The following is a 12779-nucleotide window of genomic DNA, read 5'->3' as shown; positions in this document are numbered from 1 at the left end:
AGCCTTTGGAGGGAAAGCAGGGGCAACAAGCACGAACACAACGGCTCCAGGTTTGTCCCATCCAAAAGGACAGCCCTGATCAGCACCCAGCTGAGGCACTCTGACTGCTGCTATTTTGAGACAACAGCCACAGAGAAGTTTAACAGAATCAGACTCTATTTATATATATACACACACAACCCCCTAAACCCCAGCTCCTTCTGACCCACTCCTGCTGCAAACCCAGCACATGCCAGGACAGGGGGAGAATGCGTCCCCCCTGGACCTTCAGTTGGGCTGGTCCAAGATTTAAGCAACTGTCTCTAATAATAATTTTTCATTAACCTTTTTTAAAGCAAGCCAGAGTTTTTACAATATCTGGCACTAATGGTATAAACCCATCCTGACTGACTGACACATCCACACCACTCGTGAGAGTTCTAGTCACATATTTTTTGACAAGCATCACTTCTAACATTAGAAGCTCACACCAGCTCTGTGAATACAAGGCTCTAACTCTGTAAGGTGTAGGGTAAGGGGCTGCTCCCCTCACCACTACAACCTCCTGCAGCACAGACCCAAGTCACAAGGTCTGATGATCAGGACATGCAGTGGGGTGGCAAACCTACTTACAGCCAGCACCCTCAGCTCCCACATTCTAGCTGTTTATTAAATGATTCTCTTTACTTCCTGAAGATACCAGTTTACACTTTCTTAACTGTATCAGCACACTTTCAGAATAAAAAATAGTTTATGAATGTGTAATTTGTGGATATTTTCTATATATATTTCAAAAACGCAAATCAAATGTCACTCAATTTTATTTCTTTTTTCCTACTGCTCACTTGCAATTAATACTTAAAACCAGCAAATAATTTTGCACTAGGAAATGCTTTAAAATAGTCAGTATTAATTACATAAGTTGGGTATTACTGCTCTTTCTGCTTACATGTAACAAGCATTAACTGGGTCACTGCCTCCCACATAAACTAAGAACTAGCAGTTGTGTTAATGATCCATCCGTCTTTGTCCACAAGCAGCAAGAGCTCAAGTTACAGACTTCCAACTGAACTCATCTCTGAGGACTGTGCCTTGCAATGGGGCAGGAAGCATTGCATCCTACTGCTCTATCCCTCACCTTGTTGTTGTCCTCGTAGAGCATGATAACAATCTGGGTCATGTAGTTCAGCTCTGAGATAGCACTCAAATAGTCCATGGCTCTCTTCCACTGCTGGTCTTTGTTTTCCTGATATATACACACAAACAGTCGCATGGGATAAGCAACAGCAGACACCTTGCAGCATTCAGTGAAATGGGACTGAGAGAGTTCATCTCTCCACAAGGTAACATTGTCAGAACCAAAGCACCTTGCTTAACTTGCATAAAGAAATGACCTTGCAATGTGGTGGGGTGCTTGCAGTCAGGAGCATCTGCACAGAGGAATGCTACAGCTGCCCAAGCCACCCACGTGCAGATGTGAGTTGCAAGCTGCTGTGCCACGCTGACTGGAGACAAGCAGAGCCCACAGCAGGTTCCCAAACACAGCCACTCTCAAACTAGAGAAACGAGCACAAGGGATGAACCTGTGCTCACTAAGGGACCACGTGAAATGCTGTTACCTGACGCTGAATGAAAAACGTGGAGACAGGCTGAAGCCCTGGGCTCCGCAGAGCAGGGCAGCCCACCCCTGACTGCCTCCCAGCACTGCCAGGAAATGGGCACACCTGAAGGGCCACCCGTGATGCTGTGGAGCGAATCCCCACCTTGATGGACATGAACTGAACCCTCCATTACAAAGAACCCAGGTGCGGCCCAATATCCCTGTGTTGGCAACACAGCATCCTTGGGCACCTGAGTCAGGGAAAAGGGGGCATCTTGTTCAGTGAGTGATTTAGAGGCACTTTTCTGATCACTGTCTACAGATACGCTAAACTGCCACAGACACCGGAAACCATACCTGTTAAGCAAGCCCAAACTCTCAAGGCATTTCAGACCATGCTTAAAAATGGGAAGGTAAATCAGAGAGCCTCTTTAAAGCAAAACTTTTCTCAGGGTCTGCATACCAGTTCATTTAGGAAGCAAGTGAAGAGAGAGCAAGTGAAGGGTGAGCTGGATGGATTAATCCCTAAAAATGTGTCATCTGCCTCTCTGGTAGAGAGCACATCTTGTGAATTTGCAACCTCAAGTTGCTTCCTCTGTAAGAAAACTGATTTTACTGACTTAGAATTGATATAAAGACTATAAATACAGGACCAAGCTCTTAAAATAAAGGGTTGAAGGAAGCAGGAAGGAAAAAATTCGCTCATCCTCATGCCTCATACTGCTCTTCTCCTAGACAAGTAAGTGGTCTGCTCACCTGAAACTAGCAGGACAGATCTTGGAGAAAACATGTCTCTGTGCAAGCAAGGGAGGCACTGAGGAAGAACAATCCCCCTACATGCCAGAAAGGCAGGAAGCTGCAGCATGCAAACACAGCAGAGCCAGAGCTGGCCAGATGCCACTGATGCACAGCATTCGTGGCAGAGCTGGCTTAAGGGGCAACCTACAAACATACACTGTCCACCTTGGAAAAGGCTACTGGAAAAAAGTAGGGAGGCTTACTGTGTGAGCATTGCTGGGACACTTACATCCAGAAGCCCCCCGTAGCGGAAGATACTGAGCAGGGAGTGCACGTGGCTCTCACTGGTGAAGTACAGCCGAGTGCGAACGTGGCGACCCGGGGACAGAACTCCTCTGGAGTACCTGAACCAAAATCAGCCCACAGTTACTCACCTGCCAATGAACTGCTGTCTATCACACATTAGCATTTCTGTACACGTAATGGAATGACACAACCCCACACTGAGAAATGTCAAAGGCAGCAGGACAGAACAAACAATGAGAGCACTGGGCACACGAGCAACAAGTTTTGTGGAATCCTAATGGAGACACACAGCAGGTAGCTCATCTCTCTACACTGGCCCTGTGCAGGGAAATGCCTGGATAAGGCATCACCATCCAGCTACAATGGGTACAAGCCTTTGTGGCCCTGTGCCTCTGGTACGCAATCTCAATGTGCCTTCTCCATCTGCCTTCTAGTTCTGGGAGCACCAGCATGCCTTCCTCCTGGAGGGTCCTTCAGTGTAGCTCAGTACTTCCTTCCACAACAGTACACTCTTCTGCCATGGGAACTACCCCTGCTCCACAGCTGCCCTCCCCACTGCCAGCAGCATGCATCACAAGCCTTACAATGGATGTAGTTTGTTGACAGACTCATCTTCATGAGTTCTCTGTAGGTCCAGCTGGATCTTTTTAATGAGAGGAAGACAAAAGCCAATAGCAATCTCCAGTTTCTCCTCCTTATTAATCCCATATTCCTGCAGGAACAAAACAACAGATACCCTGAGCCCTGGTTCTTTGCCACATCCTCACATAAAAGGCAACTTCAACAGCTCAGTCCGCAGGCACCACTGGTTAAGCAAGGACCAGAAGAGAAACATCACTCAACACTTTTCACTTTTTTTCCCCACATATTGCAGGGGGTAACAGAGGACTGAGACTCTTCCCCAGTTATGTCTGGACATGACTATCAGTATCCTTCAACAGCTGAGAGGTGCAAGGACGATGAGTGAATCTCAGATCTCATGACATGCAAACTTACACCCTGAGCTAGCAAGAGCATCAAGCAAGAACTGCTATTGGCAAAGATAAAAACTGCAGTGCTACGTTGAAAACAGCCAGACTGCACATCACCTGCAACGCTGAAAAAGTTTAGACCACTTCTGCTCTACAGGGGCAGCTGGACCTTGCTGGTAGAAACTCACCCCATATAAATTAAACTTTGTCAGAAGCAACTCAACATTGGAAACTGAACAAGTCCTAGTTTGACAAGAATAACAAACTTGTCAGAACTTTAACACCGAAATCTCCCTTCACTTCCACAACCCTACATGTGGAGAGGATGGAATGTTGCTGTAGCACACACACACAGCTTGGAGCTGTGCTGTGATGCTCTACAGCAAACATGGAAAAGCTGCTGCATCAGCTGCTCATTACTCTGACCCTGCCAGAATCCCCAACCAGAAGCCCAGCCCTGCCACATTTCAAGTCATAAATGGTTTTGGTCTTATACAAACACTGAGACAGATCTGAGAAACACCCTACTGTGATAGGCTGCCTTGGCAGTTAATGTGCAAGACAATTGAGACAAAACACAAAGGCAAAGGCTCAGAAATTGGTGCCACGGGCATTGTCATACGGGCTGTACCTGGGGTATAATCACATCTGCCAGGGCTTTGGAGAGCTTGAAGAGTTCAGTTGTGCCTTCCAGCTTCAGCGCACAGTTGTGCTGTACATCGTACTTGATGCAGTCGTAGATATCAGGGATCTTGCTGATGTCATAGCGCCCATTCTTCATGCGGAAATCTCGCTCCAGCTTACTCCAGCGCTGCAGCATCAGTTCCAAAGTCTCACTGTGGTACAGCTGCAGGTCTAAGTAGCAGAGAACAGCAAACAGCATTCACATCCTAGCACCACAGAATCACAGAACCCTGGGTATTGCAGCAGAGATTTCAAGTGGCAGCTGTGACTGACGTCTCCCAGCATGAAAGGGCTCCAATTCTTGTGTTGCCCACAGGAATCCTAGTCTGGAAAAGCCACTGGAACTGTTGTAGGAGTTTTAACCTGCAGCAACAGGCTACTTCTGAAATGCTTGAGAAAAGTGAAAGCGTTTGCCTAGTTGCTTAGGTCTGCCATAGATCCCATGGCAGGCCCTCAAGATGCCTCTGTAACAAACTTCTGCACTGTTACAAGGAAAGTTGAGATGAGCAAATTGTGACTGAAAAACTTGCTGTTTACAGTCTCCAGAAAAGGCCTGACAAAACACAGGCATAGCTCTCCAGGCTATACTGCTGCTGTTTACATTTACTCTAAACCAAGATGCACATATTATTTCCTTTACATTACAGCTCTCTTTAACAGTAATTGAAAGTGGAGCCCCACATCAATAGCACATACAGAATTACACTTTACAGTTTCTTTGCTACCGACAAACATAAGCCCTAGTGGTGTTTGGGAGCTCTGAAGATGTAATCAATTAATCTCTTCCAGACCCTTTCCAGTTCTGTTGCTCACCTGCAGATTTTGGGTCTTCCAGACGTTTTCGTATCTGGGACGTGAGATTCTCAATCAGGGTGAACACCTGGTTACAGACCTCAACTGGATTCTGGATAAAGGTCATGGAGTTGAGCAGAGAAGCACTGCCTGTAGGCGCTAGCTGAAAGAAGATTCCAGCAGACATTAGCAAGTCTTCACAAATGGGGAATGCAAAATGTCTGTCTTTTGCAGCCATACTGCTTTCTGACGTGGGACAAAAGCTGTGCTCCCAGCTGAGCAGAGTAAGCTGGCCTACTCCTAGGAGTAGTCAGGCATGTCTTAAAATCTTCCTCGGGATCAAACTCAGAGGGAGCAAACAACTGCTCCCATCAGACTGGACCTCCCTCCACCTCCAACATCCACTCTTGTCTCATTTTGCTTCTGTGCTTGAGCAAAAGGGCTTCATTTTAAGTAGGTCTTTGAGATGATAAATATGTTTCTTAAAGGATTTCAGTCCGGTAATCACATTTCAGAGCCTGGGAAAACAGTGTTTTGGGGTCTTTTGCTGGAGAAGCAGCAATAGTGCTTTCACTGGTTGCTGCGCTGCATGCAGGCCATGCTCTCTACTCTGCAGCTATCAGAACCTGACAGGACACACAACAATTTGTAACCAAAAGGTTTGTTCACATGTGCATAGAGCATGGATCTAGAATCCAGTGGGGCACACTCCCTGCCCACAGCAGCTGGGATTGATCTGAGCAGCATGCAGGAGCTCTTTTAGCTCTTTAGTTCATTTTGTTCTTTTCACAAGAACAAAATGAACTGGGAATTCTGAAGGGAGAAAAAGGCACCATGATCAGTCTTGAAGGGGACAGCAGAGCAACACTGAGGACTGTCACTCCAAGAAGGGCAAGGGCTATTAACCTGCACACTTCCATATATATCCTGTCATTTTGACCAGAACTGATCTTAAACTAACCAAACCACTGCTCACATACCACACACTTCACATCAAACCATTGCAGCAATGCTATTCTCCTTTCAGATACACAAAGCAATGAAGCCACACTGGTGCATTACCTTTTCATAATCCTCTTCACAGAACTCAGCATCCTTCTGCATGATTTCATGCAGTCGAGCCTTCACTCTGTGCTGACAGCTGCTAAGGGAATCACTGTCGCTGTCCAGCAGACCATTCATGTTGGCACTTTTCACCATCTGCACCAGGATGGGGGTCAGCTCTCCTTCCAGGGCCAGCAGACCCTAAAGCCACACCACACAGGATAAGATTTCAGGTCTGTGCAACCCAAGCAACAAAAATTCTGGTAGTTTCATGGACAGAACCCAGGCAACTTAAGTGAAATCTCAACTGTCCTTGAAGGGCAGTTTTACAGCAATATCCCCTCCAGTCCGAGATGACTCTGGCATGGTTCTAGAGCTGTTCAAGCAAAGGACAGCTCTGCCTGCAGCAGCCCCATATTTGTCCAGGAAACTGTTGAGCAGGCTCAACTATCAAGCAGCTCAGTTTGCTTGAAAATGTTAATACAGTGAATGCTCCAAAGACCAGCTAAGGCCACGCAGGATTCCCCTTGGCTTTAGCTGCAAATGAACCTGTCTTCCCCCCAGTGTCCACCCCATACCACACCAAAGACATTTCATTCCCCTTTTAAGTTCAGCAGGCAAGGAATAACACCTCTGGCTGGGCAGCCACTCCAGAAACATTCATTCTATAGGCAATCAACACTCAGCAGCACATGTGGTGTACTCTAAGATCAAGCACCAGCAATAATGCATAGATAACTCCTTCCTGACTGAGAGTCCTGTCCTGGACAGGACATTACACCAGATGTTCAGTATTGCCCCATACACCTGCTATTAGCACAATGTACCCCAGTCCATCCAACAGACAGGAGGAAGATCCTAGGAAAACTCCTTCCTCATCACCAGAGGTCTTCCTTTAGAACTGGCATATTTTAAGAGTAATGAACAAATGGATGCTCAAAAGAGAAGAAAAACCTTTGCAAAAGCTGCTGCTGTCATCTGAACTCTCCCCTCGTCCGAGGCATAGATCTTGAGATCATGGCGATAAGTGCTGTGCAGCCTGAGCAAGCCACAGCCAGGAAAACCAGCATAATCACCTGGAACCAAGGACAACTCAAAATTTATATTCTCACACCTGCAAAATCATCAGCCAAATATACTGGTTTAGACAAACAAACTTTATTGCAGTAACAAAGTTATGTAGAGAACTAGTCACTTGCATAGGCAGCATTTATGCTGCTCCAAAATAGACAGTTCTAGCTATACACAAGGACTAGAAATGTAACAAAGTCATTGCTTAACTTGGGAAAGTTCATTTTGAGGAAAAAAAATGAGCATCCACCAATCAAGTCTGATGCTGCCCAAATTCTGCAGCAAACTCTACTGAAAACCCTCTGTAGTAGCCTGAATACCCTGGTGCAGAATGAAGATGCATAAAAAAAAAATCACTTCCTTCTGCTTAGTTTCTGCATGAGAGCAGGTCCTGCAGCCCTCAGAACTGCAGGGAGGGCGGCTCAGCAGGGAAGTTTCTAAAGCAGATCCTGTACAGCTACAATTACTTTGGGGTCATGTACGTCCATGCTTAAGTGTCCCCTGACCTGATTCTCTTCCACCAAAGGCAATTCTTTCTTATTCTAGAAGGAAATCTTCTCCAATTTAATTTAAATTTGCTTAATTCATTTGAAATATAACTAATTAAACTGAATTAATTTAACATACAAGTCAAAGACAAGCATTCCAATACTGGGCTCACTGGATCAATCCAGTATTATTACTCCTGACTCAAAGGCAATCTCAGCATTTGGGTTTTTTTCCCTTTCAGCTCTTGTTGATTTGTGCGCATATTAGATGCTTTTTAGCATCACAGAATTATGGTGCAGAAAATATGGAGACGTCACCTCCCTATTTTCCTGTTTCAGGGCAGGATTATCTGTGTTCCAAGACAGATATCCTCTGTTCTCTACATTTGACCTAAATTCCTTGTTAACCATTCATAAATTTTGTATTTGCTGCATCAGAATGCACTTTATTAGAACCACCAGTCTTTTTTGAATCCTGGCACATTATGTAAAGAAAGCTGCCGCATTCCAAGACACACTGAAGTTTAACAGCAGACCTCTCGGATCAGCTTACAGATCTTTGGGTACTAAACCCACCTAAACTATTTATCCTTACCATGCCAACTCAAAAAAACAAAAGCTAATCCCAGAGGCTGTCAACAGCCACAGATGCCTGAGGAACGCTCACCTGGGCTGGGCAGCCTGGCAGCCACAGGGCAGGGCCAGAGGTACCTGGCCAAACTCACCTTGGCCTCCAGGATACATGCAGCGAAAGGCTCGCCCCAGCTCCTCAGCCTGGACTCTTCCTGCTGGGGTCAGCTCCCCACCCCACTTCAGCACCAGGAGAAGCGAGGGGGAGGACTCCCGGCGAGCTTCTAGGAGACAAACAGGTATTCACTACATCAGAGCTCATATCTGAGCTTGCAGAGGGCGAGCACGGGAGGAAGAAGAGATTGTCATCAGCACCTTGCAGAGTGTTCTCAACACAAGCCTGCCCCAAACTCCCCAGGAAACAAATCAGCAAGTAGGAAATTCAGAGTCACTAGTTTTTGAAGGTATAGGCTGACATTCACAAAACTGGAAATGCAAGCCCTGTAGAGCCAGTCAGGGTGTACTGGCATCCCTCCAATCCTTCCTATGATGTGAGCAAAGATAAGATATTCACCAATTCTGCTCGCATGTCCAGAGGCCTATACACGTAGGGAGCTGCACTCACACCTGAACTCTGGGCTTAAAGATCAGATTTAGGTAGCAGCATCAGATCTCTTTACCTTCATCTTCACTCGCAGCTTTTGGGTGTCCATGAGGAAGATAGGTCAACTGAACCTTACGGTTAATGCCAGAAAAATGTCCATACCTGTCACAAGGGATGGAGAAAAAAAAACTGAAACAAATCAACTCCACCCAACCTTTGCCTAGAGGCCTCCAGGCAGTACACAGCAGAAATATAGCACAAGCAAGAGACTTTCTGCTACAACACCCATAGCCATGGAACATGGTTTTTGTCATCTCCCTGTGACCCAGCACAGACCCCCACAAAAAGCCAAAAAGCTCCCTCAAACAAAATACAAAGATCCATTCCCTTACTCTGCTACCAAGAGCACTCTATGCTGTCATTCCTCACTAGGTCATTAAACTCTTCTCTACATCTTCAACAAGTGGATTAATGAGACCACAGAAAAAACACTCTGACAGATGCCTTCAGGATAACCATGATGAGCAGAAAGAGCAGAGGAGGGAATCACAGCAAAAAGTCCTCCTCTGTACTCCTGAACCCAGGAGGCCTGAACATAGGAGGCCTGAACACAGATGCTGCCTAGCTGGAGTCCTGAGAAGAACCCTGTTTTGTTTAGAAGTTGTCAATATCACCACATTTTTATTTTGACTGTAGAAAACCTCAGAGGACACAAACATTTTTTTCATGTATTCCAAGCTCCTTTCTGCTAAACTTTTGGCACCGGGACAAGTTTATTTAAAACAAGTTTTATTCCAATTATATCAAAATGCTACATATCAACATGGTCCCTCCAGGACCTCATTTCCTCTCCTGCAGCAAAGAAAGCTCAGTTTTGTCTCAAGTTGTTTAGCCAAACACCAGACACACTTGGAACAAGGATCAGCAGGGTTTTGAAGTCAAGGAGAAAAAGTGAGGAACGTGGTGCCCTTCATGTACTAAGAGGGGACAGAGGAGACCCCAATCTCTGGGCACCAGCAGCACAGCTTGTTTCCATATTACATGTTCTGAGGCAGACCCACAGTGCCCCGAGATAGGAATGCTTACATCTCCAAGACACTCTTCAGCTGCTCCAGTTTGGATTTCCTCTCCTCGATTTCGCAATCACTGTGGGTTCCCAGCTCCACCACCAGCTGCCGTGCAATGTCCAGCACTTCCTGTTGGAAAGCAGAGAGCAATTCTGCCTCAGACTCGCCAGTGTACTCCTGCAAGGCCTCCTAACAGCTTCACCCAGAAGCAGGTCCATGCAGACACTCCTCAGAGGCATGTCATTTCTTAAGACACAGCTCAGGCAGGACAAACTTTCACACTGCAGTTTGCTTCACGCCCATGCTGTCCTACAGCCCTGTCAAGAACCAAGCAGGTACCTCCAATTGCCCCACTCCCTAGCATGGACCCATCTGTCACCAGAGGCAACCAGAGCTGGTGGGCAAGCTGCATCAGGTCATCTCCATCCCACAGTGTGCACATCAGGCAGCAGAAGTTTCCGTTCTGCTCTCCTGCTGTCACCCAGCTGAGTGTGCACAGGCTGCAGAATGAGACACAGAGCATCTGTGCGACAGACTGGTGCCTTTTGGAGGTTTGCACCCTCCCAAAGAATTGCCTCACACCAGGATCTGTATCACCTGCATATCCCATGCAGCAACCCCAGAATGCACTTCCTCACCTGTAGCTGCTCTGGTTTCTTCAACTTCAACTTCCCTGTCTTGTAACCATCATATTTCTCAAATAATTCAAAGAACCTGAACAGACAAAAAAGAATGCTGATCCATTTTCTGCTGTTTCAATAACACAAGGAGGGTCATTCCCACGTGTGCCTTCAGTCTCTATTCTTCAGGGAGAACCAGCAGGCTGCTGGCTCTTCCCTGTGCTTCAGAGATTCTGAAAAAACAAGTGTTTTTCAAAATACAACCAGTAAGCAGACACTAGCTTCCCATTTAGTGGGGCATTTCCCTTTTCAGCACCTACCACACTTTCATTCTCTCTTCCAGTGTTCACACAGGAGGTGTCAGGATCCTTGTGGGGAAAGGGGGCTCTCTCAACTGGTCAGAAAGCATTTGCTTGGATGGGCCAGGAAAAATACTGCCTCCTGTGCACTCAGGCCTCTGCTCCTGCTTCTGGTTTAGAGAATAGGCCCTCATCCCTTCCCAGGAGCACAGCACCTTCTTCCCTCGGCTCTTACCGGGGATGTTTTACTTCCATCTTCATCTTCTGCTTCGGGGTGCGATCTCCATGACGGATGACTGCAATAACACAGCGAAGCTCCATCCTGGGGAAACACCAGGTAAAGAGGACAAATGTGCCCTTACACTCCAGAACTCACCAGGAAGTAGCTTCCCATTGCTCTTTCAGTTCCATTCTTCTGACACCTGCTTTCCTCAGCAGGGGTAGCATTTCTCCCAGACTAAACCAGACACAAGTCCCACAGCTGCAGAGGGAGTCGGAGCTCTGCAGACACTACTAAGGTGAGGGGGTTCATCCCAGTGTACAAGTATGCTGAGGATCACAAAGAAGCTTTTGCCTTTGATCTTTTAGCCTTATGTGCTAGAAAACTAGTAAGGCCAAAGGTATCAAATGAGGGGCTGCCAAGCATATGGGTAATTATGAATATTTCAACTAAGTGTTTCCACCTATTTCACTGGTAGCTCAACATGAACTTTCTCCATGTAGCAGCCAGCTACAGCATCTGTCCTGATCTGTTTCCTGTCCTGATGAAGAATTTGGACCTCTGAAAGCCATGTAAGCAGTTTCCATAATTTCTTCAGTTACTGCTCACCTGCATTCATCAAACCTACAACTCATCTCCAACCTGTCACAACTTCCACGTGCATAGTGAAGCCTTTCCACAGGCATTTCAGGGTTGCAAGCAGCACAGCAGCTGGAGGATGCCATGCTGCTAGTAGTGTCAGGCCCTTGGACAGGGTTTGTCACACTTTGTCCCTCACAAAGTCATCAGTGGCGTCCTTTTGAGACAATAATAGGTACTCACATGGTGCCTGAAGTAGTGGGGACAATGGGGATGTCTTCTGCCTCTGTTGGGATGGACCAGGGGATATGAAACTGGGGAGCCAACTCCCTCATGATTATATTTCTGGAAGAAATCAAAATACAACACTCACAAGAAAATCCATTTTCCTGGTTCTCCACCTCCTCTTTAGCAGTCCTGCTGAAAGATGTGAAGAGAGCCACAGAATTTCCCCTCACTTTCATTGCAGAGACACCTATCACACTGTGGGCTAGCTAGGGCACCCCAAAGGTGTACCAGCTTCCCCCACATCACCAATAGCACAACTGGGCTCAGCATGCAATGAAAAGTCCTGGAAGATACATTTAGCTGTAGACAACGACAGCTAATGCCAATGCAGGCAGGTGCTCCAGGGCTTGAACATAACCCATTTCTCCAAGAGCCAAGCTTTCACCTGCTGAGCAAGTGACTCACCTGAACCACTTGCAGACTTCTCTGACATACTGACCAAGACTCCACATTTCATTTTACTTAGCTGTGAGTTACCAGAACACCTTACCAAAACTCAGATTGCTCATACCCAAGGATTTTGGCACAGTCATCATAATACTTCATGGAGTTCTTCACAAAGCTGAAGCCATTCACATCACAAACGAAGGAGTGGCCGTTGGCCCGCAGGAGGTCGAACCCGCACACGGTTTGCTGCAGGAGGGAGCAGAGGATATGGGACTTGGACACACAGGAAGGAAGCAGTGGGGGACAGCAGCAGCCCTGCCAGCGGGGCAGACAGACACCCTGCCAGCACTGCCCCGTTCAGCCCTGCTACAGCCATCACCCCACGCCCACCTCACAAGCCTAGAACAAGCGCGAAGACATGCCATTAGTCAGGCCTTTACCCCCTCACTGCTGAGCCAAAGGCCCTAACCAC

The 12779-nt window shown here is 46.8% G+C and overlaps 1 protein-coding gene across 6 annotated transcripts in view; it reads right to left on the bottom strand.

The window, feature by feature from the left end:
* PPIP5K1 (diphosphoinositol pentakisphosphate kinase 1) overlaps positions 1-12779 on the bottom strand; it is a 42882-nt gene that overhangs the window by 21025 nt on the left and 9078 nt on the right. For all 6 annotated transcript variants that reach the window (XM_084213476.1, XM_084213477.1, XM_084213479.1 and 3 more), the window contains exons 10-23: positions 12432-12553; positions 11876-11977; positions 11069-11155; positions 10553-10628; positions 9934-10043; positions 8924-9009; positions 8399-8527; positions 7069-7190; positions 6133-6315; positions 5092-5233; positions 4226-4449; positions 3208-3335; positions 2607-2721; positions 1118-1225 (exon numbers count right to left, since the gene is read on the bottom strand). In XM_084213476.1, the coding sequence (XP_084069602.1) occupies positions 1118-1225; positions 2607-2721; positions 3208-3335; positions 4226-4449; positions 5092-5233; positions 6133-6315; positions 7069-7190; positions 8399-8527; positions 8924-9009; positions 9934-10043; positions 10553-10628; positions 11069-11155; positions 11876-11977; positions 12432-12553 (1734 nt within the window). The remainder of the gene's footprint in view (positions 1-1117; positions 1226-2606; positions 2722-3207; positions 3336-4225; positions 4450-5091; positions 5234-6132; positions 6316-7068; positions 7191-8398; positions 8528-8923; positions 9010-9933; positions 10044-10552; positions 10629-11068; positions 11156-11875; positions 11978-12431; positions 12554-12779) is intronic.

Source organism: Fringilla coelebs (genome assembly GCF_963513975.1).
Source record: "Fringilla coelebs genome assembly, chromosome: 12".
Classification (NCBI taxonomy): Eukaryota; Metazoa; Chordata; class Aves; order Passeriformes; family Fringillidae; genus Fringilla; species Fringilla coelebs.
Note: the sequence above shows the minus strand (reverse complement) of the source record. Positions and strands in the feature narration are given on the sequence as shown.